We start from the raw sequence: 27,544 nt of genomic DNA, 5'->3' as shown, positions 1-27,544 counted from the left end.
CGCTTATGGCATTGCATACCAGTTGACTGGTTAATAGCATATATATATGTACATATGTATGAATGTATATTTATTATTGAATGTCCACACTATTGCTTTGCCGTTGCACTGTCTCATTGCGGTCTGCCTCAGTGTCTGCCGTCTCCTTCCACTGTCGCCATAAACTGTCTCATGATATTTCCCATGCCAAGTTTTTGCATTAGCTTCTTGTTGTTTTTGTTTTTGTTTTAATTTAATATTATTTCAATTATTCACTTTTTTACCCGACAAAATGCGCAATTAATATGGTCATGTCGTATTAATGGCTCGCACTAACTTCCATACACCTTTGCACCTGCAAAATGCTTGTGAAAATATGGTGCAGGGTTGCCAGCTGAGCGGTGAGTTTATATGTTATACAAAATTGTTATAGGAAACAAATTATCTATAGAACTTGAACAATCTTAATGCGTAAGTAGCAACTAATCGCTTAATAGCAAAGGCGTTACTCATTCGACGTGGTGTCTTTGAGAAATATCACCAGAAAAGCCTTTTAATTACATCTTTTTATGCATCATTATAGTAAATACAACTAATAAAAAAACGTTACATTTTACTATTTCTAAAATTGTAATTTTTTTTTTTATTTTTTTCTAAAATTATACTTTTTTTTTAATTTTTTCAAAAATTCTAAAATTTATTTTAAGACCGAATTATGACTTCGCAATTCATGGAAACTTTTATTTCTTCATATTTTGTTAAATAAATAGCAAACATTAAATATACACTTCTTTTCTGGAGAATAAATAGTTTTTAATGAAAGCGTAACCCAGATTGATTTATATATTAATTTAATTGGATCTTTATGAGCTGTTAAAGCTCGCCTGTAGATGTCGCTGTGATCAGATAATTTTAAAAATGATTTGCTCTTCGATTTCTCAGATTTGCAACAAATTTTAGTTCAATGTCCGAAAAAATATTCAAAACTTGGCTATAAAACCCCAAAAGCAATAATACAAAAATATTTCTGGAACTGAAATTTTTATTTGAGCTTTTCATACTACGTATTTCTAGAGAAGCTCACTTTCTGGGTCTTCAAAAAACAATCAGTGGAAATGTTTTACGTTAAACAACTTTTAAAGCCAAGTAATATTTGCTATTGAAACCTAGTATTGAGTTTTATATTGTATTCTTAGCTTAGCTTTAAGCTTTTTATAGGAAATTTTGAGGAATTCTCCTTAATGGGAACAACTCAGTGTTTACATGCTAAATAAGCATTAATTTTCTGTATAAAGCGAGTGTTTTTTCATATAAATAGAATGATGAGAATCCAAAAATATACGAATTTATCTTTTAGAACTTCGGAGAGTATAAATTTAAGCATCAAATATATTTTTCATTCTATAAAAAAAATATTGAAAAAATATTAAAAAAATTACCATAAGCTTCAGGGTAGTCTGTGAAAGCAATTCAAGTTGGATATGCGCCTGCTTTTCGGAGGGCTGAGCACTATATGTAGGACTTTGCTCTTTATAAAAAATATTGATATGAAATATATTTAATGTTACAGAAATGTTTAGTTAAGTTCAATTTATCACTAACACAAGAGTGGCACAAGGCATTCAGTGAAGGTAGTGTGTCTGATAATGGCGATGACATCGAAAGAGTTGTGTTATCATTACAGAGATAGGAATGGATCTCAAAATTTCTTATGGATCGACTCAACAGATTTTGGTTAATATTCTGGTTAACATTTTGGTTAATATTTTGGTTAACATTTTGGTTAATATTCTGGTTAACATTTTGGTTAATATTTTCGGTATGAAGCGAGTCAATGATAGACTCGTACCAAAAGCTCAGAATCTATGAAAACAATGATAAACAAAGTTGCTTCACAACACAGCTGAGGACCTAACATTCATCAAACGCATCAATACAGGTGATATAGGTGACTTGGGTTTAAGTATATAACGTCGCAATTGTAGCACAATGTAGGAGATGGTTCCAAAAATTAGTCAAAATCGAAAAGCCGTTGGAAGTGCTGTAGGCCATGCCAACCTAGGCTTATAACAAATACAGGGAATATGCTTGTATTCGCTCTGAAGAATATTTTGAAGGTGAATAAAAATTTTATTAGGCGTTGGCATGCTTGTATTTCCTCAGTAGCCTACATTGAAAGTGATAAAAAAGAAAAAAAAAAAAAATGTTGAGTCCGGGTCAAATTTGATCAGATGATATAATTATGTAAGCCCATTTGCATCTGACTATTTGAACGCCCTCCTTATAAGTAGCCCTACATTAACAACTTGTTTTTACAAGCCAAACAAACAATGTATGAATGAACGCCAAAGGAAAGCAACAACGAGCAGCTTTAAAATATTCAACGACAGACAGTTGTAAACATAGTAAATACGTTGTAAGTCGCACAAGTGTCGAAATGTGGCTTAAGTATTTTTATTTACTTAAGTGTATGTTTGTTGATGTGCATTTATATTTATTTTCCACCTGGCCGTGAAAGTGAAAGGCTTAAGAAAGCCATTATTAAGTCCGACCGGACGAGCTGGCTGAATGATGAGCGGGCGCGTTGGTCAACAAGCGCTGCATGCTGTAGTTGTTGCGATGCTTTTTCACCGACACTTTGTGTGACTGGCTGGCTCTGTGGCAGTCAGCCAGTTAGTGAATTGTTGGTTTGCATTTTTTATTTATATTTTTAATTTTTTTTTCAATTTAAATTTTTTTTCATTTTAAGTTTTTTTCATTTTAAGTTTTTTTTACTTTTTTATTTTTCTGTTTTATTTTTGTTAACAAGTATTTTTTCCGCTGCCTCGTTAACACTTTAACACGCCTTTCGCTCGGCCGCTCAGCCGCAGCATCGCGCACTATTTATGTACACTACTAACGCGATCCCTTGAAAGTGTCACTCGAAAGCGCAACGCTAATGAATTTCGAGCGTTCGCAAGCAAGCAATTCAACGGTAAATATATTTTCACTGCATTTTTAGTCACTTCACTCCGCGGCATGCAATGCGACTGTTGCAGGTAAGCGCTACAGTGCGCATGCTCATCAATCACTGTTGCTGACTAAAAGCAAAAATAACAACAACAGTTAATTCGAGATAATGACTAAAAGACTAAAAGCAGCAAAGTTTAATCTACGCGCCGCCAAGAAAATTGGGTTAATTTGCTGCCTCACTGACGATGCAGCCGTCCGCGGACGCGTATCGCTGTGGCTACTACACTCGGTCACTACTGTCAGCGTCGCGCTTTCAATTTACACCTAAAGAAAATATTCAAATAAAAAAAATATTGCAGCAAAAAAAATCGAACAGTAAAAAAATGCGTGCCACAGCTTCGGCTTAATCGCTTGACAAATCAGAAATCTCGATTTTCGTTGCGCTTACGCTGCTTGCTGTTGAGTGTTGTTGCTGTCGTAGTGGATGCTATTGCTGTCGTTGTCGATGCTGCTGTTGTTGTTGTTCTTGTAGTTGCTATAGATTTTGTTTTTGTTGTTGCTTGTAATCGCTTATGCCGCCCCAATCCGTTGCAGCTGCTGCCAGTCAGTTCATCCCATTTATCCTATGCTCTTCCTGCCAACGCGCTCTCCTCCGCCGCTGCTCACTTGCGTGTTTCTTGTTGTCCGCTGCATTTGTGGTTTGTTTAATTATTTTTCTTTTTTTTCGTCGCTTATTTTAACTTTTTTTCTTCAGCTGACAGCTGCACCGCATAGCGGCTGTCGCACAACTCGTCAGGCGCTCGTAAATTATGTGGCGCTCTGATGCACGAGTCGGTCTTTTTTCCGAACTGTGTACATTGTAAGCTGTGGGAAAGTTTTTTGCTCCACACTAAATTACTGACTGACGGCATTTTTGTTGTTATTGCTTTTTTTAGTTGACTCGCTTGCTTTGATTGACAATTGCTGCTTGTTAGTGCTTTGGACGCGTTTTTTGTGTGGTAGTTGTTGTTGCATGCATTTCTGTTTACAACAACAGCATAGGTTTGTAGTTCGATTCAGCCTTTTTGTTGTATGACTAATTAAGTATTTTTAAACAATATAAAAAGTAAAGTATTCTAAAATTTAATATTTAAAATATTTTTGTAATTTAAATGTTTTAAAAATTTTTTTAAATTAAAAGAAATATTTAAATTTTTATTTCCTAAATTATAAATTTTTTTAAATTATTTTCATTATATTTTGGATTGAATTTAACCACAAAAAATGTTTTCCATATATGTATTTAAAAATAAAACATTTTTTCCAAAGAAAAAAGATTTTTTTAATTTATCTAAAATTTTTTTCCTACAATTTTTGATAAATTTCTACCATAAAATTATTTTACATAAATTTTGATATTTAAAAATCAACAATTTTTTTTTAATTATTTTCATAAAATTGTTGATTAAAGTGTTCAATTTTGAAAAAAAATTAAATATATATTATTTAAAATTTATCCAAAATTTATGTTTTTAAATTTTTTGTAAATTATTTCAAAGTTTTTAATAATAATAATCATTTTGAGTAAATTTTCATCATAAAAAATGTTTAAATATATTTAAATTATTTTACAATTAAAAAAAAATAAAATTTATATTTCTTTAATGTATATCAAATTTATATATTTTTTAAGTATTTTTCCTTCGTTTTTGATTAAATATATATATTTTTAACTTTATAAAAAATTTATATTTTTTAATATATATAAAATATTTTAACATAAAAAAAATTAAACTTAAATTTTTTAAAATTTACCTGAAATTTTAATTTTTTTTTTAATTTTTTTCATAACATAAATTTCCCTATAAATATGTATAAATTGACATATTTTTAAAATATTTTGATATATAAAAAATTGTTAAATAACAATAAAATTTTTCATTAAAGTCCACATTTAATATGAAATATGATTTTTAAATATATTAAAATTAAATAAAAAAAAAATTTGTATATTTTTATTTATAAAAAAATTATTTTTTAAATTTTTTTAAATTATTTTCATAAAAGTTTTGACGAAATTCCCCAATAAAAAGCGTTTTACATACATATGTATACTTAAAACATTTTATATTTTGAAAAAAAAATTTTAAAATTTATATATCTTTAATTTTTTTAATTATTTTCATCAAACTACATATATTTGAAATTTTTTAAAATTCGAAAAAAATTTAAATATATATGTATTTTTTAAAATTTTTCCAAAATTTTTTTTTAAATTTTTTTTTTTATTTTTTTCTTAAAATGTGTGATCAAACATCCACCACAAATTCCACATAAAATACATTTACATGTATAAAACTGCACGACCTGAAAGCGCCACAAATTTTCCACCTTTCAATTTCCACCGAAAAATTCGACTGCCCTCTCACATATTGCAAGCTGTCTACATCATATTGTTGCTGTTGCTTTAGTATTATTTTCATTGTAATTCGTTTGCGAAATTATTTTGTAAGCAATTTGCCATTTTAGATAAGCTTTCACCACAATTACTATCAAATTTGAAAATATACATACATATATAATTTTGCGCGAACATCTTTACAGTGTGAAAAAAAGTTGTGCACACAAATTTTATTAGAGCGTGAGAATTTAATGGACTGTGCAGGCATTTAAACTTTTTTGTTTGATTATTTGCTAGAAGTTTTGAGAAACTCTCAGATAAATAATTTTTATTATTATTTTCCCTACAAAGATATGCAGGTTTTTACTTGAAATTGTTGACAATAGTTGTTGTTACTGTTTGTTTTTGAAAATTTTGAATTCTTAACAGTGTGAAAAATTTTTTCGAAAAAATTTGTCTAGTCATGCTAATAAAATTATTTGACTGCATAAAAATTTTAACAATTATTTTAAGCAAGGTTGCCACCCGTATAAATTTTGTATACCAATAATTACTAAAATATGGTAAACCAATTATTGCAGCACGGATATACAACTAGAGAGTTTTGAGAAAACTTTGAATATTTTTGGTAGAGTTGCCACTTGTATAAATTTTTCTATATCAATAATTATTAAAATAAATACATTTTTGTAATTTGGTTACGCAGCTAGAGATTTTTCAAGAAAATTTAAATATTTTTAGCAGCGTTGCCACCTGTATATATTTTCTTTACCGATAATTATTAAATTATACATTAAATTATATATTTGTAATATGGTTATCCAACTAAAGAGATTTCAAAAGAAATATTTATTTTTTGGCAGAGTTGCCACCTGTATATATTTTCTTTACCGATAATTATTAAATTATACATTAAATTATATATTTGTAATATGGTTAACCAACTAAAGAGATTTCAAAAGAAGTAATATATTTTTAGCAGAGTTGCCACCTGTATATATTTTTTACCGATAATTATTAAAATAAACCAATTATTGCAATATAGCTAAGTAACTAAAGGATTTCATAATACTGAAATTAAAATTTTTGCAATATGGCTATCCAATTAAAGAGATTTCGAAAAAATAATATATTTTAGCAGAGTTGCCACTTGTATAAATTTTATTTACCAATAATTATTAAAATATACACATTTTTGTAATATGGCTAACCAACTAAAGGGATTTCAAAAGAAATATTATATTTTTAGCCGAGTTGCCATCTGCATAAATTTTTTTTACCAATAATTATTAAAATAAACCAATTATTTATTGCAAAACGAAAACAACTAAAGGGATTTTAGAAAACTTAAATTTAAAGAAAGTTTTCTGGGAGGGTTGCCACATGTTGAAAATGACTAAAACAGAAAATTGTTAAAACAAACAATAAGACAATAAGATAACAATATGAAAAGGTTTAAGCCTGTTTACAACAAGTAATATTTGTGAAAAGTGTTGCCACCTGTTTCATTTTATTTTTTAAATTAAATTTACAAAATATATAATAGTAAAAATTGAAATGTGCTTATTCAACTTAACATATTTAAGTAAGATTTTTGTTAAAGTTATTTTCGGAAAGGGTTACCAGCTGTTTAACTAATGAAATCAAAAAATGTATAACTTATATTTAATGTTACGAAATTGTTATCAAATGAAGTTTATTGCGAAATTTTTTGTGTGTAAAAAATATATTTCGTTAATGCGCTTATGTTTTATACTTAGATTAATACAAAAGAATCGAATTCGGGATTCTCACCCGGAACAATTTTACTTTAGTCGCACTTTTTTCAATATACATACATTTTTATATGAATTACTCTCACATGATCTGATTCTTTTTTGTCATCTCTCGAAATGAAATAACAAAAACTGAAGATTTCTTATATAAGAATATTCTTATTTTCGAAAAAAACACAAATATATTCCCGAAATTTCCTAGTGAGAATTAAAGCGAATTGAAAAACATGCTGTTAGAGGCCCTTCATTGCTACCTGTTTGACCTGCTGCGGGCAAAAATTAAAAAAAAAATCAGCATAAAATTTTTATTACAAAAGCCACGGCAGGCTCACTTTGCCCCAAATACTCGTGTACCAGTTTTGTTTCCGTTTAAAGCATTTTGTAACAACTGGTGACGGCTCACATGTTAGCCAAAGAACAACATACAACGGTAGAGCCGCTTTTAAAACACAATGCATACACATACAGGCACATAAATTCTGCTTGCCACACCATAAGTCAAAAGAAGACACACATTGCGTAGCTCAGAACAAACATAAAAAATGAAATAGGAAAAAAAAAATATAAAGTCGAAGTAAATATGAAACTGGTTCACAGTTTGCTGTTACTCCATATTATTTGTGGACCGCTTTCATGCACCATTTCCATTTACATATGAAATACAACAAATATTCTGCTTTTTTTCCAAACATTTATTTCAATTTCAAGCAGCCAGCCAAGCCAAGTCGTGCAACACTGTGTGCTCGTATTGTTGCCACAGCGGTGTGTGGTGTGTGGCGTGTCAACAATTGGCTCACTTCCTTTGTTGGCACAAAGGCCGCACGGCTGCGCAATGCAGCCACGAGTGTCTCGACTGGTTTGCGGTTGTGCTCCTTCAGTTAACCACGATAACCGGGCTACTACGCGCATCAGCCGTAGCCTTTTGTTTGCGACACGTTTTCTTTGGTTGTTAAAAGCCTACTCATTGTTGTTGTATTTGTTATCGTTCTTGGTGTTCTTATACTTGTTGTTTTCTGCATATATCTGCTAGGTTTGCAACTGTTGTTGACACATGTGTGCTATGCGAGTTCATATACATATATATTAGTGGAGCTGGTGAGTTGCAAATGAAGATGTCAATCAGCTGATTGCCAGTGAATTAGCCGATTTGCATGAATGCATTTTATGAAGATAATTGTGCGCAAATAAATTGTGTTACAAAAAGAAAGTCGTAGAATTCGCAGGAAATCTAAATATTTTCACTAAAACGATTTCTGAGATATGAGGTCTGGCAATTCTCTATATCAAACTATCATTTCCAGAAATAAATCATCGCTTTCTTTGTTTCTATCTGCACTCTCTTGGAGCCTCTTTGCTAGGACTGTTTGGAGGAAAGCCAAATGGAATAATCTTGTCACTTGCTTCTCTTTTTCACGGTTTTTACCAGACTGAAATATCTCGGTAGACACACCTCTGGCAATCTTAGTAAAGTTGTTGCTTCTAATAACACTAATTGCTTCAATAAATTTGTGGTAAGCTCAAAACGCTTCGTCGATCTTTGAGGATAAACTTTTAGAGGTTTATAGGTAACAAGGACGAATATGTGTTCAAGTGAGACTCTTCGATTATTTGATCAACCGTATGATCTAGCCTAACCTAAACTAAACTTGCTTCTATATCCTAAAAATAAAGGTAAATGACGATCATAAAGAGAGCCATGTGAGAACTAATAGACAATAATATATTACAGCCTAGCGCAGCGAAGAACGCGACTAGAACTTCAAAGTCCATGGTTTAAGACAAAAGATGTGAAATTCTTTTGTTATTTACAAGCATTCGGTGCCCTCAATGCGGTCTGAAGCTCCTCGATCAATGCGCCGCGCACCAAAATAAAAATATTAAACTCCTACGTATATTAACCATAAGACCGTGAAACATGAAATTGTAGTCTCTAACATCCAAATGTTGCAAGTTTTCACAAACCGATGCCTGTTTACAGCATTTTCAGGTCCGTCACCATCTCTAACACGGACTTGTGATCATGTACAAAGCAAACACCCTACAGTTCTCTAAAAAAAACAAAATGGGGCGGGCTCGGACATATTCTGAGACGATAATCAGCCACAAGCACCCGAAATGCTATGGAGTGGAATCCATAAGGCAGATGAGGGAGAGACCGACCTGCTCTAACCTGGAGAAGAAATTTCCACATCGGAATATTTACGGTCCAAAAAAAGTTGGAGTTAAAGGTTGAAATAGAATAGGATAAAATATGTACAATGTAAGGTCTTTAAAGCGGCGACTAATGGAAGGTTTCAAGACCGGAACATACTCTTAAACGCAGAGATGGTTCTAGTGACTGATGTCCAGAGTATACTGAAATATAAATTGAACCCTGCTGAACCAACCTGCTGAATGGCAGTGAAAGCATAACACCAGGAGATGTTGAATCCGATTGTCCAATCGATAACGATGGAACAGACGTTCCATTGCCCGACCATGAAGAAGTTCGATTAGCAATTACTCTCCTGTAGAACCACCAAGCGGCGGGGGCCGATGGACTGTCGACCGATCTATTCAAACACAGCGGGGAAGAATTGATAAAGAGCAGCCATCAGCTTCTTTGTATTTAAGTGACCCCACAATTTGCATCAGCTACAGCAGGAGACAATCCTCAACAACATCGCATATATTGCGCCAAATCTTGGAAAAGATCCCTTAATCTTTGGTATCCCTGCAAAACTAATACGGCTGCGTAAACTGACGTTGAGCATTACCAAAAGATCCGTCAGGATTGAGAAGAACCTCTCCGAGCCGTTTTATACCCAGCAAGGTTTCAGACAAGGAAACTCCTCATCGTGGGATCATCTTCATTCTACTCATAGAGAAAATAATTCGAGCTGCAGATCTGAATAGAGAAGTTACAATCTTCTAGTTGAGTGTACAACTCCTGGCGTACACCGATGACATCGATATCATTGGCTATAACAACCGCGGCGTTAGTTCTGCTTCAATGAACAAATTCTACAAGTCACTTACCTTCCTCGTCCTGCTATGTGGTGCAGAGGCATGGACGATGACAACAATTGATGAGTCGGCTTTACAAGTTTTCGAGATAAAGGTTCTGAGGTCCTTTGCGCATTGACAACGGCAAACGACCACAGTCGATGGAAAGATGAGTTATATGACGACATTGATAAAGTTCAGCGAATTAAGAGACAACGGCTCCGCTGGCTAGGTCATGTCGTCCGATTGTATGAAGCCTATTCGATGCAGCTTTGAGCCTATCCGATGCAGTACATGGCGGGGAAAGCAAAGGAAGAGGAGGGCCTCCACTCGGTTGTAAAGACCAGGTAGAAGTACTCATAAAGAGCACATTATATTCACCTTGGTCACGTTTTAGCCACTCTACATTTGAAATTTGAGATGTTGAGTTGAACAGCTAAGGTATTGTCTTAGCATAACGGAAAGTAGAGATGATAAATGGCGCTGAAGATTTTGACATTATTTTCGAAAACAATTAAAAACATATTACTGAGTAACATTTAATGCAATAAAATGTTTTTTTTTCTAATTCCGTTACAAAATTAAGTGAACGTTTTGCGCCGATTTTCTATAGCTGTCACTCAATGTCAAAATATTTACGTGGTAAAAGCTTGGCGGCTTAATTCATAAAGCATGCGCGCTCGAACATTTCAACACCTTGTAAATTTATGCAATTTTGTGTGTATATTCGACGATAAACATATTGACAGCTGTCAATCAAAAGTAAAGTGGTGGAAAAAATGCACTATTTTTGTGAAATAATGAATTTATGGCTAAAAAAACAACGTGCTTTATAAATATAATTGCAAATCGCCGTTTAAGTAACGGTAATATAATGAAAATTACGCCAAAAACATAAATTAACAGCTACGAATGTATGGTATGTAGGTAAGATAAAGCTGCGCTCGTTATAAACCATAAATGAGAAACGACAAATACATACATATGTACATATATAAATAACTGTATTTGTAATTAATGCAACAACAACAACAATACTAACAATACAATATAGCGCCAATAGCCGCTAATTAGTGTCAATTTGAAAATTTAACAAGTAACATTTGTAAGCCGCTGGGACTTGAGCTCAGCAAGCGAAATACAAAAATATTGTGAAAACAACAAAAACAAGAAAAAACATTAATTTTGGTTGCACCGCAGCCAGAATGCCCTTCACAAATAAACAAATTTTCTATACAAGAACTTGATTCTGGTCGAACAGTTTGTATGGCAGCTAAAGGTTATAGTGGGTCGATCTGAACAATTTCTGCGGAAATTGCGGCTTTGTCTTGCACAATAATTTATGCCGAATTTTGTGAAGATATCTCGTCAAATGAAAAAGTTTTTCTTACAACAACTTTATTTTGTTCGGTCAGTTTGTATGGCAGCTATATGCTATAGTGGTCCGATATCGATGGTTCCGACAAATAAGCTGCTACTTAGGGAGAAAAGGACGTGTGCAAAATTTCATAATGATGTCTCTCGCTCAGCTGCTCATGAGATCACTTGTATATGTATATGATTTATTGGCATTCCGACGCTTGCTTCTGGATTTCATATACTTCATGGCAAACCTAATATCTCTAATATCTCTGGCTTCTCTTCAGTTGTCGAATAAATCTTTCTAATATAGCCTGTTCAGGGTATAGCAACTTGGCAACACGTACAAATGTCATTTGTAAAAACACAATTCGTCAGTTGTAATAACAAATGCATTGGTGATTACAACAACAACACAAATATAACAACGATACACACGGCATTTTTCATGCTCAGCGGTATCCATTAATACAGTTAGACTTAATTGAGCATTCAATAAAAAAGACTAATTGTACTAATTATCACAAAGTGTTTAATAAATAGTCGGCTGATTTTTGTGAAACCTGCTGTGATTCCAAATCGTTTCGAAACGTCGATTGATTGATTTCGAAAGTGATCAAGCTGACGAGCATATAAGGCGCATTCATTAATTCATTGTTGAGGCATAGAAATATATACATATGTATATATACATATATATAGTCATACATATACAGTGCCGGTCAATATAATAGCACCAGTTGCAATTATCTGATTCGAGTGATGTAAAAATTTCAGCTATTTGTTATGTTATTTTTTTGAGTATAAAAAACAGTTACATTATTTATGCTCTCTCAGAGTGTGTGCATTTGTTGTCAAATTTCGTAACTGTTAATGAGTTATAAAAGATCTTTTGTCAACACTTCTCATTTCGTGCAGTCAATAAAATAGCACCAGTAGACTCTTTTTTGTTTGTTATGCAAAAATTTGTGGAAAAAAGTGAAAACGGAAGGTAATAAACATCTTTTTATATTTTTTCTATTAAATCGTGTAATAATTTACAAAAAATTGTATAGTTATGGGTCGTGGAAAGCATTGTTCGCCGGAAAAACGTGAACTAATAAAAAAAATTTGCGTCCGAGGGTAAATCGTATTCCCAGATAAGGGATATGCTGGGCTGTTCCAATAAGATTATAATAAATGCTGTAAGATATGAACAAAAAGTTGAATCCCGTGGTAGAAAGCGAGTTTTGTCACCCTCAATGGTAAAACGTTTAGTAAGGACGACTAAAGCAAATCCCTTTATGACAGCTACGGAGCTCCAAAAAACATTGGATGTGCCGGCGAGCGTGGAAACTATTCGCCGCAGACTTCGAGACAACAGCCTGACTGCCTGCAGTCCCCGAAAAGTGCCGCTGCTTTCCTCTAAGCATATTGCTAAACGAATATCTTTTGCTAAAGCACATCTAAATTGGCCAAAGGAAAAGTGGAGAAATGTGCTATGGACTGACGAATCCAAAATTGTTCTTTTTGGTGGAAAGGGTTCCAGATGTTTTGTCCGTAGGCCATCTAACAGCGAATACAAGCCACAATTCACATCAAAAACTATCAAACATGGAGGTCATAGTATTATGGTATGGGGTTGCTTCTCATATCAAGGTGTGGGTCCCATATATTGGATCAAAACCGTTATGGATTCATCGGTTTATGTAAAAATCCTTGATGAAATTATGCTGCCGTATGCTTCCTACGAAATGCCGCTGGTGTGGGTCTTCCAGCAAGACAATGACCCCAAACACACCAGCAAAATGGCAAAAAAATGGTTCAACGATAACTCCATCAATGTAATGGAGTGGCCTGCACAGTCCCCGGATTTGAACCCTATCGAAAATCTGTGGACCGATATAAAGAAGGGTGTATCTACAATAAAACCAACAACTGTTGAAGGGCTCTGGCAGGCTGTGCAGAAAATTTGGAGCTCCATAAAAGTTGAAAGATGCCAGCATTTAGTGGATTCCATGGGAAGGCGTTGTGCCGCTGTAATAGCAAACAAAGGGCACGCGACAAAGTACTGAAAATATGTAATTAATTATTATTAGTATTAATCTAAAAGATATCTGACTAAAATTTTTGATTTATTTTAAGAAAGACTATTATTTTTGTTAAAAATGAATTGAAGTGCTATTATTTTGACTGTGTAGTTTTTAAGGTGTTTGTTTAAATTCATTAACATATTATAAACTGTTAAAAAATACCAAATAATTTTTTTATGATAATGAACTATTAGCATCAAAGAATTTATTATTTTGTTATGAGTTGAATTGGCCCAAGAGTTAAAGAGATATAAACGGAGTCAGTATAAATTTATGCGTGGTGCTATTATATTGACCGCAGCTGTATATGCTTACTGATATGTGTGTGCGTGTATCGTGATGCTGCTGACAGGTCTAAATACTGTAGTTTGGTGTGAAAGTAGGAGACTGGAACATAGAGGCAGCTTAATGTCCCTTCTTTTAGTGGTGGACAACATAGTCAAGGAACTTGAGAAACGAGACAACCAGAAGACGAGAAGGATGTAGCTCTTCTCGTAACACGAAAATCTCTTAACACCATTTACAATCGCACTCAAGTCTGTGTAAGTGTGGTGACCAAGTAGGCAGATAGAAATGGATTAGTCATAATTCTATATAAAAAGTATGTATTTTCATTTATTCGTACCTACAAAATTCCTGATGTTATTTTGTCCGGGTTGGGAAGCGCTACATATTGTTCAACCGATGGTAAGGGTGATGAAGTACTTGGGACTTATACTTGATAGGAAACTCTCAGGGAAGCCAAACATTGAAAAGAGAGTGAGAAAGATATCGGACGCTTTATACTGCTGTAGAATCGCTATCACGATGTATCCGTCTGAACCCTCACCTAATGATGTGTTAATTTTCATAATCGGTGATTTAGCGAAATTTTCAGGATCCACTTGAGGTTTGACCCAAAGTAATTGGGGCTTCTCACCAGAAGTAGTGTTATGGCTCTATGAATGAAATAATGTCTTATGGTTTCGTTCTCTAATAGAGGGCGTCCGGTAAAGCTGAGCTAGCTAAGGAGCTATGCCTATTTGTGGCACTAAATGCTTTGTGGTGAGGGAGCTGCCTTCTTAGGTCAGGTGGAAAAACTGAGCGGGGACACTGAAGTACTACTTCCATTGCACTCCTGACAATCTAAATCATTGCATTGCGGATCCTTCTTCTGTCGGTTCCTTCTCTGCTCACACACCTGTGAGCGATTTATGAGCGGGCGAAACTGTTGGTGAAGAGATGCAATGAGCTTTTTCACGAATGAATCGAACTGAAGAGAGAGGGTAGGAGATGCAGTCTTCCATGAACTCAAGTTTCAGGCTACCAGCCAGCCCATTTTTGATGTGTTTCTGATGTACTGCTTTGCAGTGCAGCCTTCCTCAGAAAGGTGTGCATTCACTCTTATATTAGAGCTTGTACTGTTCTTGATCTGAAGCGGCTGCACTGCCAGGAAGTGCAGCTTCTTTCAGAGAAGCGTTCATGCCGATGACAGGACTTTGACCACATAAAAATAGGCAAGAAGTGTATCACATCACTGGCAATAGAATCAAACTTCTTCAGTATTAGAGTTCTTTGAATGCCCGATCACAGCGTAATCGCCGGAAACTGCAAAGCTTTGCTAAGGAGGAATCTTATCTCAGTTTCACCCGTTTGGATGCAAATTGGTACTTTCTTCTAGCGCTGCACCAGCGTCGCCGCAATTGTAGGTGTTCTGACTGAGCCAAGAGTTACACGTGGTGCAGCTAAATATTTTATATGATGATCTTTGCCAAAGCTGTACGAAGGAAGGCCGGAAACTACAAAACCTTGCTAGGGAGGGTCCTTTACCTCAGTTTCATTCGATTGGAAGCAAGTTGGTACCCTCTTCTTGCGCTGGACTATGGATAGGCAATTGTTATTGGAGTTCGGAAATAGCTGACCAGCTACCAGCGCTTTGATGACTGTGAGGTAATTCTGGTCCACAGTGAAATGTGAGATGAACTCTTAACTACTTCCTCTTAGGTCTTATTGTAGGTGTTCTGACTGGTCCAAACGATTTAATCGCGCTATAGCTAAATACTTTGTTGGATGCTCTTTGCCAATGCTGTATGAGTGAAGACATTTTTTGGTCGCCTTTTTCCAGACTGGGATTGAAATATCAGGATAGTGGCTGGGATTGAAAAATGTGTGGTGCGTTCCAAACGTTTTATACATCTATGAGAATCTGGTCATCCATTTTTAGAAGCTTATGGTTAACTCAAAGGACCAAAGTGCACAGTTGTTCAAGTGAGATCCACCGATTAGGATAAACTCCACGACATTACATAATCTAACCTTTCGAAAAACATTCAAGTTTGACTTAATTGAATCACTGTAACGAGTCTGAATAAACCTGTAAATGTAATGCAAATATAATGGGTTTCCTTCTACTGGGCCTAAGATTATTAACTTCTTTAAGCTTCGAGCTTTCATTGAGCTTTTAGTGCGCTTCTAAGTGTCCACCTGATCGAGCGCAATCACCTATTAAACCCATCCATTCACCATGTGCGCCATTAACTCGTTTATTTAACAACCAACACAGCCTATAAATAGCAATATGTCACCCATAGCTAGTCTAGCTAATCCAGTTCTACACCGGCTTACAATGTATCAGTATTTCTCATCAATATTCATTAAACGGAAAAATCTATTTGCTTTAGCCTTGTCAATCTTAATGGTAGATTAACTTTCTTACGAGGCAGACAATGTTGACGATTGCAATGTTTATTGCATTACGCTGATAATGATGTGCGACGATGGCGCAAACGCATGCGCAGACACAGACATGAACGACTCACGAGTGCATAAACGAATGTCATTAGAAGCATAGGTAAATAGCAATAAAAAGCGCATGCGCAAAATGAAGCGCGTGCAGCAATGACAGACAGTGACAAAAAAAAACCAACAATAACAAGGCTATGTTGACAATCTGTGCCTGTCAAGACCATAAAAATGCGCAAAATACGCAACAACAATAAAAATGGTCAGACTGTAGTGGGAATTATGGTAAAAGCGCGCTCTTGTATGTAGATATATATGCGTGTAAGTATGTATGTTTGCAAGTATGCCTTTGTATATGACGCGTTTATTGGCAGCGTAAGCGCGCTTGTGGAGTTTATGGCTGCGAACTAATGAAAATATGGCGACAATTAAAAATCAATTTACGTGCAATGCGCAAGTGCGCACGCGCAGGCACAAACGACAAACAATAACTGCGCGCTTGCAACACAAGCGTGTGGCAAGTAGCAAGTGGCGGCGGCATGAAGTTGACATGATTGGCGCGGTACGCTGCCAGTGAGACACATGTAGTACGCGCTATGTAAGTTGCGCGCTGTTGGCCAAGTCAATCAACGCTGGCGACCACCCGGGACTACATTTGCCGTCGACATAGCTGGGCGTACTGGCTGCTCGACGTTCCTATTTGTTTGTTTTTTTTTTTGCATTTGAGGCGCTTAGCCGTTTTCACTGCTGGTTGTGTGGTGTCTTCGCTGGCGCGCCGCGGATGTGCGCAGATTGACATGTGCCCCCAATACCGTTTTTGCCTCAGTTTATATGCGCTACATACAAGCAAACATATAATATTGTATTTGTGAGTAACTCCTTATGGCCTCTTCATCCGCTTTAGCTGGCTTTAAGCACCCCCTCTGTTGTCTACCGGCCGCTGCATTCATTCGTTGCATGCGCTGACGCGATTAAAGTCTAAATCGCACTGGAAAAATGATATGCGCTGACGTCTAAAGTGAAATCCCATGTCACGTGTCAAATGGCGCAAGAAACAGCAAAAAAAATTGTAAAGCGTGCAGACGCATGCGCTGCGCGACTGACAGCTGACTGCTGCGGCGACGTGCATGCACTCGGCAAGCGGCTAAACAATCAATGCCAGCAGTTTATATTTTATTTGTTGCGGTTTATTTAACAAACTGTGCGAATAAGTAAAATACAGTTAAAGGAAGATGAAGTGGAAGAAAATAAGCGTGAAAATAAAAAGTTCTTCGCAAGTGGCAGCAATAAATCGACACATGTCGCTAGCGTGCGCCGTTGTAGCATAAGCCGAAATTCGGAAAATACTGTAAATTTAACAAGTAAGGTATCACTAATCGCGGGCGGCATATCGCTCTTAGTACTGGTTCAAATTTTTCAACAAAAATATGCTTTTTTCTGTGTTATATTCCCTAAAAATGGCTTTTTTAGCCATGAAAACCTATATTTTACGCATTTTAAGAAATTACCGTTACATGAAATGTGGAGTGAGAGGCGTTCTTCTTCTTATTTACTTGCTAAACAATAGCGCGTCCGTCGTTTCCCCTTTTTGCTATGTAGCTCCAATTGGAGATTAAAAGCGAAGCCAAATCTTTTTCCAACTGGCCTCTCCAACGGAGTCCTCTGCTTCCCCTGGCGGGTACTGCGTCAAAAATTTCAGAGCTGGTGTGTTTCGGACGACACGACTTGAGCCAGTGTATGCTGACGTACATATCGTACAGCATCGTTCCACTGACTGTGATATTCGCTGCGCAATGCCATAAGTCTTTCGCAAAACTTTTCTCTCGAAAGATCGTCCATGTCTCTGCACCATATAGCAGGGCGGGGATGATACGGATTTGTATAGTTATGTCTTTGTTCGTCGAAAAAGAACTTTACTTCTCAATTGCCTATTCAGTTCGAAGTAGCACCTTTTTGGCAAGAGTTATTCTGCGTCGGATTTCGAGGCTGACGTCGTTGTTAATTCGGATTCCAAGACAGTCGACTACCGGTCTCAGACTAAGTATTCTCTGGGTAGCAAAAAACATCCGTTTGAAGACGAGCTAAAGAGAGAAAGCGAACCATCCCTCCCAGAGTTGGTCGCTGGGTTTCGGACCCGCCACGCAAAATACGTCCTTAATGAAAAGGAAATAGCTGCCTCAGATGACACCACGAACGCCGCACTAAAATGTCAGTCTGTGAGGATATACTCGTACCATACTTTCTCGTGATGTAAATCCAGTTACGTCCTGATTTCGAAATTGGTTCGAGTGGTCTTCGAAACATATACCAGAGATTTACTGTGCACTGAACAAAACATATGGATTATAAAATATAGGGACGTGATACTTTAAACTGATAAAGCCTATTTTGTACGAACTACTGAAACAAATTGTAGATATCGTTAATATACCGGATCTCTATACAATTTAATCTATTTCAATCAAGCTATTGAGCATGGCAGAGCCTTTCTTCCTAAATATATGTATATGAGTGGCCTTAAAGATAGTATACCTTCATGCCAAAAATACATTCCAGGATTCGCTAACGTCGTGTAGCAACCGCTAAGAGAAAGAAACTTATTGGCATAGCTCGGAAGCTTCGATTGAACTAAGCTGCTTTTGAAGTTGTACCTTTGGCAATGTTCCGCTCTGATTACGATTCTTCAGCATCCGCACCTTTAAATGTTTTATCAGCTTAGGAGATATTTACGTGACCAAAGCACTAAACTCACTTACACTTTCGGTTTTATAGCTACATATTCCTATGCCATGCATCGCGCTTGGGTTTAAAAATTTACAAATTTAAATCATAAAAACACTTAAACATTTTTGTAAGCGTGTTCTTTAACCGAGAACCACTTCTGACCTAATTTCCTGAATTGCGAAACTAAATAACATTATAAAGAGAGCAAAAAACAACAGAAACTGTCAATTCGCGCTCAAGTTACTCCCAGCATAGTAGCTTTAATGCTTTGCGAAATAAGAAAACAAAGTTTACGAAGCCCGATCAGCCGCGCCTCGTGTTACTTTTGGCAACTTTGTTGCGCCTTACACTTTTTGGCATTTAGTTCTGGCTGTCAGTGTCGTTGGCGCTCGCGGCTGTGCGACGCATCCAAGCCTTAAGAATGAGTAACATGTAAAGAGTATAGTATGGTAGCTGCGATTAAGAACTGCGCAGCGTTTTATTTGTATACGCTTCTGTTTTGTTGTTGCAAATGTCATTTGATATTCATGCTTTGGTGACTTAAATTTTATGTAAGCCGCTTGTAAGCGCCTTAAAATGTCGTGATGTTGGCTCAGAGGAAAAGTGTTTTTATGCTTTGACGGCGTGTTGGGGTGAGTAAATTGATGCGTGGTTGCCACTTTGTAAATATTGCTGGCAGAAGTTTGATATTATTATTGTATTGTTAGGTTTTTAGTCGTAAGTGTCACTTCTCTCAGGTTTAAAGAGTAATGGAACCATGTAAGTCTTTAAAATAAGTTAGAGAGATCTGTCTTCAGTCAACTCATTATGATTTCAAGCTTATTTAAGTAGCTAGTTCCTTTATGTTGTGACTGAAAAAATACATATACAACACTCTTTTTGCCACTAGATTTGGTGGTAGGAGTTTGGGAGTCCAGAAATCGGCCATGGATTTCATGAAACAATTTATACTGCACCCGTGGAACTATATATACGAATATATGCAAAGCTTTAGTCTCACACTTTACAAGTATACACCAGGAATATATGAGAAAGTATCCAAAACCATGACATTTGATTCTATCAATCTAGTGCGGAACCCAGATGTAGTACCCAAAAATTAGTTATACAATCGAAATGATCCCAAGTCCTGCCTTAAATAGTACATCTCTGGAACTAATACAACAAGCTTATCAGTTTTATGAATTCAGAACGATACCTAGTACCCAGGAATACTACCAAAAATTTTGATATTCAAATGAAAGTATTTTTTCCTTATTTCTAATCCCTCTGAAACTGATGTATCGACCTTATTATTGTTTCGACGAACTTTTATAGTACCATCTATAACTTCCAGCTAACTGATACTTTATCTTTAATATCGAAAACTATTTTTAAAACTGTTTCTATTTGTAAAAATTCTTTAAGTAAATGTAGTCGGTTCCTAAGTCGGTTCCCTTTTTGAAACGCTGTTCTCAGATTCGGCGAGGAAAATTTCTTCGAAATGGCTGGACCGATCGACTTGAAACTTTATATTTGTCAGATTATGATAGAAGTAATAAGATTTTTGACGACAAATTCGTTTTTTTTTTTAATTAAAGTCTAAATTTTTTCACACGGCTCTTTGTGAGAAGCAGCCATGTTTTCGGTTTTTTATATAATACAATATTAATGTAATGAAGCTCCTCTTGGAGATCGCCCATTGCATCAAGAGAATACGAAATTTTTAAAATTCACGTAAATGTGTGGTTTTTAACTTGCAAGTGGATTAACCCGCTAAGGTTCACACGAAATAATTATTTATTGATAGAAGCTGGCAACCCTAACTCAAACTTTTGCACTTCAGGTTATGTCATTCACAATTCACTGATCAGGTGTATGAAATATTTGAGTCTCGGTGTCTCAGGTTACGCCTTTGGCATTAAAATATCAATTTGGCATTTAACAAAATTTATAAAGGAAAAAAATTATATTCTATATACATATGTATATGAATGTGTGTATAGACTAGTGGTATTAAAGTATTAAACGATAAACCACAGAAAAATACGAGGAGCAAACGTTGGTTTGACATGAGTAAGACAAGCTTATGACGAACTTTATTGATGAGACTTTATATAAAAGGGTTAAAAGAACTGGAGTACGACAGGAAACCATTCAAGTGTACGAAAGGTAGTGTAGAGTCGAAGTTAAGTGCAAGAAGTATGTATAAGGGAAAAATAAGAAAAAAAAACCGATAACACGAAGAAAGTTGAGCTTTTCGATATAACAAATATTTATTGAGAAAAATACCGACAATAATCACAAACGAGGGGGAAACAGCAGAAAACATACAAATCCAGTGCCAATCAAGTGGCAGTGAAAAGTGAAAAATACAAGTAAACACATGCAGACTAACGCTTTTATATAAGCCCACAAAGTGTAGTGCGCGCCGAACGTCGATTGTAGGGAAGATCAAAGATCGAATGTGCGATCGAACTGCCGATCAAGCAATTGTATGAGTAATCGTAGAGTTTTCACTGCAAGACGCTTGTGCTGGCAAAGCACACAAAGCAAAACAACAACAGAAACACATGTGATTGACTGACTGACTGGCTGAATAGTCGGCAATCACGGGCAAAGAAATGCAAATAACAATGGATTGAGTTGCCCGCAAGCGTTAGACAGGGAGCGCGCGCATACAACCAAGTACAAGAAGCCGCAAGACACACACTGCAAGGCGCTCGAGTCACACTCAGCGTCGCAGTCAATAAAAAACAGTCACTTGGTGTACAGACACATACACTTCAGCCAAGCGGCTGACTGACCGAACAGTCGATGGTTACTAACCCATACTTCAATTATTTTGTCGGTACTCGATCACAAGCCAAATGAGGTAAACACTTAACACCAGCGCGGAATCAGCAATTGAAGCATACACTCCAAAAGCTACGATGGCGTGTAGAGGTTAGAAGCTGGTCTTGGTTGGTGTTGGGTAGTACAAGTACACAAATACTTTGTAGTTTTGTTTTGGGATGATGATATAAGTAATATACAAGTATGTTCGTGTGTTTGTATGTTTGTGGCACTCACCTGCATGTAGCGCGCCAGCGCGGCGGCATTTGTGCGTTGTTGTTGTTGCTGTTGATGCTGCTGTTGCACTTGTGATCTCAGCTGTGGCTGCGGTGAGCCCAATGGGCTCACAATTGTCGATGTTGAACCACCGATGCCCGTGTCATAGCCTTGAGCATTGCTGTTGCAGTCAACATCTGTGCGGAATAATAAAAATAATTGTGGTTAATCAAAAATAATAAAAATTATTTCATTAAAATTAGAAAAAAGCAATAAATCTGCATGTGGTAATATTGCGCCACAGTTTGTTGTTTTTTTTTTATTTTAGTAAAATAAAAAGTTTGAATACTAAGCATGAGTTTGAGAGATCACTAAGCAGTTCGTGGGTTCGATCCTTGTTCCGACTAACATTGAAAATAAAATTAAAATTTTGAAAATAATAATATTTTGTAGTCGTCCTTTCACAGGCACGATAAACCACTATCGTATTTTTATACACAAAAAGTCTTCCAATAAAAACTGTTAGTCATTCGAGGAAGGTTTCACACTTTTCTAAGCATTTTACGCAGAATAACACATGCTTATTTAATAGCTCAACGTATTGTCTTATTGACAGCTCTGAAGATGAGCCTTTCACAGCAATTATAAATCTCCGATCTACACTCAAAAATCTTCAAATTAAAAATTTCATAGTTATTCGAGGAAGTCTTAAAACTTATCTGACTATTAAATGCAAAGCAACAGAATTCCCACAGCAAGCTGATTTGGAAGCTCGGCTCATATGCCTATTGAAAGCTCTGAAGATCAACTGGTACTAGTCTTTTCGCTGGATACTGTTTGGCAGACATACTGGTATACGGTTGATCGTGATCGGCGTTGAAATCTTAAGATATACTAAACAGTTTTTTCGAATAACGGTTGCTGACCGACAGTCAAGTAGTATATGGTAAGTTCAAAGTAACCAAATTAGAAGACAGCGGCCACGCTGGCTAGGTCATGTTGTTCGAATGGACGAAAACACTCCAACTCTGAAAGTATTCGACGCAGTTCCCACCGAGGGAAGCAGAGGAAGAGGAAGACCTCCACTCCGTTGGAAGGACCAGGTGGAGAAGTATAGTTCGTACAGGCTGTTACTACCAAAGCTTTCACAATTTCAATATTTGCGGAACCGAGTTCTATAGTTATATTTCGAGGCACAGAAAAAGTTCTCATTTTAATTCCGGCATCATCTAAGTTATTTTTTGGACTTTATCGATGATTATACTTGTCGCGACTTCTTCTGCACAGCTTAGTTACCCAAGACCACAACTGGCGCGATTTTTCAGACGATCCCTCATGTGGTAATCAGGGTTTGTTGTTGATGTAGCGGTTACTTCAACTCTAAGATTAACTGTTATCGACTAGCCGTAATGTGACTGTTCTGTTGGAGGATGGAGTCATGTGTAGAAGTTCACGCAAGTGAGGAAAGTTCTCTGATCGCCATTCACTTGGGAGTGACCAGAACGGATTCTTTTACATAGGACTCAAGCAGCTCACGACTTCCGGTCATTTACCAAGTATCCTCTGGCTAGCCTAAGAACATCCGTTTGAAGGCGAGCTAAAGTGAGAAGGCGAAACATCCCCTCCGCAGGGTTGTGCGCTGGGTTTGGGACCCGCCACGTAAAAAAAAATCACACCAATGAAAAGGAACTAACAATGTGACTGTTATCGAAACAATTTAGCGGTAGGTCCAAGAAACGGGCTGCACCGGGCCGGTCGGACCAAAGTGAAAGGGGTGTTAAGTGAGTGGGTCTGGCAGCGCATGCAAAGAAATGATCACTATAATTCAGGGGCTCATTGCATGCATTATATCAGTGTATATTCTAGATAATTAGGAGTATAAATGCGGCAGTATCCAGAATGAAATTAAGCGAGGGTCACTTTTCATGCAGCGACTCGAGCAAACGGTTTGCGATGTCGAATGCTTCGACGCCAAGGACACCGTACATAGAGAAGGAGCCAATGAAACCGTTAATAGCTCAACTGTGAATTGCGTTCAGTACTCTGGCGAAGATTATAGTGTTCGAAATTTGGTCGGTATATTGCTATAGTTCGTATTATAGGAAAGTGCCCTTGATATTCCTGGATTTAATGTAGTAATTAAGATGCATACTATCTGATCAAATCTCAATATAAATTGCGGCAAAAACGAATCGATACGATTTGTTCCTGCTTGCTTATGACACCAATGCTTATCCGATGATTTTGACCATGAAAACAATTTAATTGGAAACGATGACGTAGAAAAGATGATTGACAACATAGCTGAAGGCCCCACGTTCATCAAACGCAACCTTACTGGTGACGAAAAGTGGATTTATGAATATGATTTCGAAACTGTCCAACAATCAAGGAAATGGCACTCCAAAAATGAGCCAAAACCGAAAAAATCAACATTTGTTGAAGGCACTAAAGGTCATCCCAGGCTCATTGTAACAAATTTATGGAAAATTGGATTAATTTTTGGCACTCTTGTATTGATTTAGGAGTTATTTTGAAAATGTATTTTTGGCGGTCCGGGTCAAATCTGACCAGATGGTATTTTATAAAATTCTAGTTGTCAAAGACTTTTTCAAATCTATTTGAGTACACATACACTTTCCTTTTCGAAGATTATGCCATTAACTTAACCCTTCTTCAACATTCGCAGCGAAGCCTCGAACCGCGACTTGACTTCCAGTTAAGAATAAAAAATGCAACCGCAGACATTGTTTTGCAAATGTTAAACAAATAACTGGCAACAAGAATGGCAATAAAAATGCGCTGTGAGATAACAAAAAAAGAAATCGAAAGAAAAATAGACGCAACAATGCCAACTGATAAATTGCGCCGTGTTTATGCAAATTTACGACATGCAAATACAATAAAAAATATCTACCTAACATCAGTTAATGGCTGACTCCCTCTTGGTAGAAATAAAGCGCAAAAAAAAATTAAATACTCCAAGAATGACTGTTGTTGCTGTTGGTGGGCCTGCTGCAACTGTGAAACGATCGTAAAGTGAAGGAGATCGATTTCAAATTGCCGCAACACAGCACGCAGCTGCAACAATTTGCACTACAGGCGGCGGGTGAGCACCAACACACGCACACACACACAAGTGCGCACATACATAGACAATAGACAAGATGGCAAATGAAGTGGAAATAGAAGAAAAAGCGCAAAAGTAAATGCCCAACAGCGAGCAACAAACCAAACGATCAATTGTGCAAACGATCTGCAATTCAAACGATCGGCAGTCAGTTACACACAAACACATGCAAGCAAACCCACTTTGCGCACTTTTTTGCGCCGATTTTTGTTTATTTTAACCGCGCTCCACTATAGCAGTTAGGTAGAATTTGCAACTGCAGAAGCTGTCTATAGTCAAAGTTGGCGTGAGTGAATGACTAAGTGACGGAGTGACTTGAGTGTGATCGCCCTGAGTTTAAAGTGCTGCGCTTAACCTCTTTTTGAACAGCTTGTTGGCCACTTATATGCACAGCATATATGTAAGTAGGGGTAATGCCGCTATGACTTCCCGCCATATAAATGTTTACAGGCGTGCATACAAATAATTTTACAATTCTACAATTTGCAAGCTTTTAGATTTCTTCAAAGCAATCGAACAACTACAAAATGATAAAAAAAAACTTTAACTTTAAAATTAATTTGTGTGTCTTATTAATTAAAAAATTTTTCCATATAACGACTTGAGTTAGATCGGTCGGTTCGTTGTCCAATATCTCAAGAACTGAGGGACTAATTCGCGTATTTATAGCCAAATCCGCCGGATATGGCTAAATCGACTCAGCTCGCCCCACTGATCATTTATATACACACTGTATAGAGTCTCCGACATTTCATTCCTCATGTTATAAACTTCATGTTAATCTTAGTACACCCTGTTCAGGGTATAAATATAGAAAATAACAGCCGACGATTTATGTTTTTTGCCTTGATTTTTTGTTGTGCCCTCAGCTTTTAACAAGCTTTGCAAAACCGCAGCATAAATCGCTCTTTAATGACACTAAACGTTCACGAATTCTACTCCACTAATCACTGACTATTGTAATGAACCATTGCGCTGATTAGTAGGTAAACTGTTTGTTGTTTGTAGTAACTTTTTAAGCTTAGTAAGCGTAATACGCCTTAAGAGCAAGCTACGAGCGCAGTTTGTTAAGAGAGTGGCATTAAAAATCCCCGCAAGGTAGCTTTAAATGCAACACTGCTGCTGTTAAGTATGATTTGACAGTAGTCTACTTCACACTTATGTCACTTTTGACGTAAACTACATAAAGTGGGGTGTTTGGCAAAAATTAAAACGGTGTAGCAACATAAATTAGGATATTTGTGGAAGAAACCTCATTTTTCGATTATAAAAATCAACCCTGAACATGAAAGATGGCTTGACTATGCACCAATACTTTTCATATTGCGATACCAAATTCCCTTGTGGGTCCTTTTGGGACCCGAGCGAATAAAAATTAACTTAGAAAGCGCCTAAAAAGACGTACAGCAAATAATTGGTGTACCAAACTCCTAAATAGTTAGTAACTCATCAGTGCTACCGAGAATGAAAAGCCCAGATATCGCTCAACTTATAGACGGCTCCACAGTTTATACTTACGTATAATCTGGTATGAAAAATGCTGGTGGAATAATTTTTATATGGATTTGAAACCAAAAAGTTATCACAAAACATCCTCAAAACCCTGGAAGTGAAAAGTACACCCAAGCAAATGGACTTAGCTGTTCTAAACTGCTTCCTTAGCAATATTTAGTCGGAATAATAGAGACGTTGTTTAGGTTATGTGTCTAATAACCATATATAGTGTTTAAAGATCCCTGAAAAACTATATACATAAACTTAATACCAAAAAAATCTACGACTTATCGTACAACCCTCGTATGTTTATTGAATTGCATAATCTAGCGCAATAATTATTACGCTTGTTATTAGTTTATTAGAATACAAATTGCTATAAACTTCAGCTTATTGCACAATAGATTTGATTTTGTGGGTGCGGGCAAAGCTATTATAATTGTAATGGGTGTTCTAATGAGATTTCTTTAGCCAGAATGTCGTGATTAATTAAGAAACAAGTGGCGATTGGTTAGATTACATTGAACAATATAAATCCGTTCTTTACAAAATGCCAATTAGATTAGGTTGAAATACTCGCCTAGATTTTCTGAATTCCGAGCGGACTAATGAATTGAAAGAGAAGGGATTGTCAGAGGAGAGACGAATACATATACTTTAGAATTATCTCAATAGACCTAGTGCAACGAAAGTTCTTGCGAAACTAGAAGCACTGCGGAAATCAGTATCTCAATATTTTTATTAGGCAGATTAACGATCTAAAAGTTCTTTTTCATGCTATGTTGCCACATTTCGAGTGGTTCATTGAAAGATCTAAAAGTTCTTCTTTATGCTATGTTGCCACATTTCAAGTGGTTCATTGAAAACGTCTTGTACGAGGATATTTTACAAATAATTCTGAATAACATCCAACTAGGAAATAGTTTGTACTATTCGGAGCACT

At 36.2% G+C, this 27,544-nt stretch overlaps 1 protein-coding gene across 4 annotated transcripts in view; it reads right to left on the bottom strand.

The window, feature by feature from the left end:
- Positions 1-27,544, bottom strand: part of LOC105224038 (protein TANC2) — a 149,241-nt gene that overhangs the window by 27,320 nt on the left and 94,377 nt on the right. For all 4 annotated transcript variants that reach the window (XM_049459006.1, XM_049459007.1, XM_029549335.2 and 1 more), the window contains exon 3: positions 21,999-22,174. In XM_049459006.1, the coding sequence (XP_049314963.1) occupies positions 21,999-22,174 (176 nt within the window). The remainder of the gene's footprint in view (positions 1-21,998; positions 22,175-27,544) is intronic.

Source organism: Bactrocera dorsalis, chromosome 5 (genome assembly GCF_023373825.1).
Source record: "Bactrocera dorsalis isolate Fly_Bdor chromosome 5, ASM2337382v1, whole genome shotgun sequence".
Lineage (NCBI taxonomy): Eukaryota > Metazoa > Arthropoda > Insecta > Diptera > Tephritidae > Bactrocera > Bactrocera dorsalis.
Note: the sequence above shows the minus strand (reverse complement) of the source record. Positions and strands in the feature narration are given on the sequence as shown.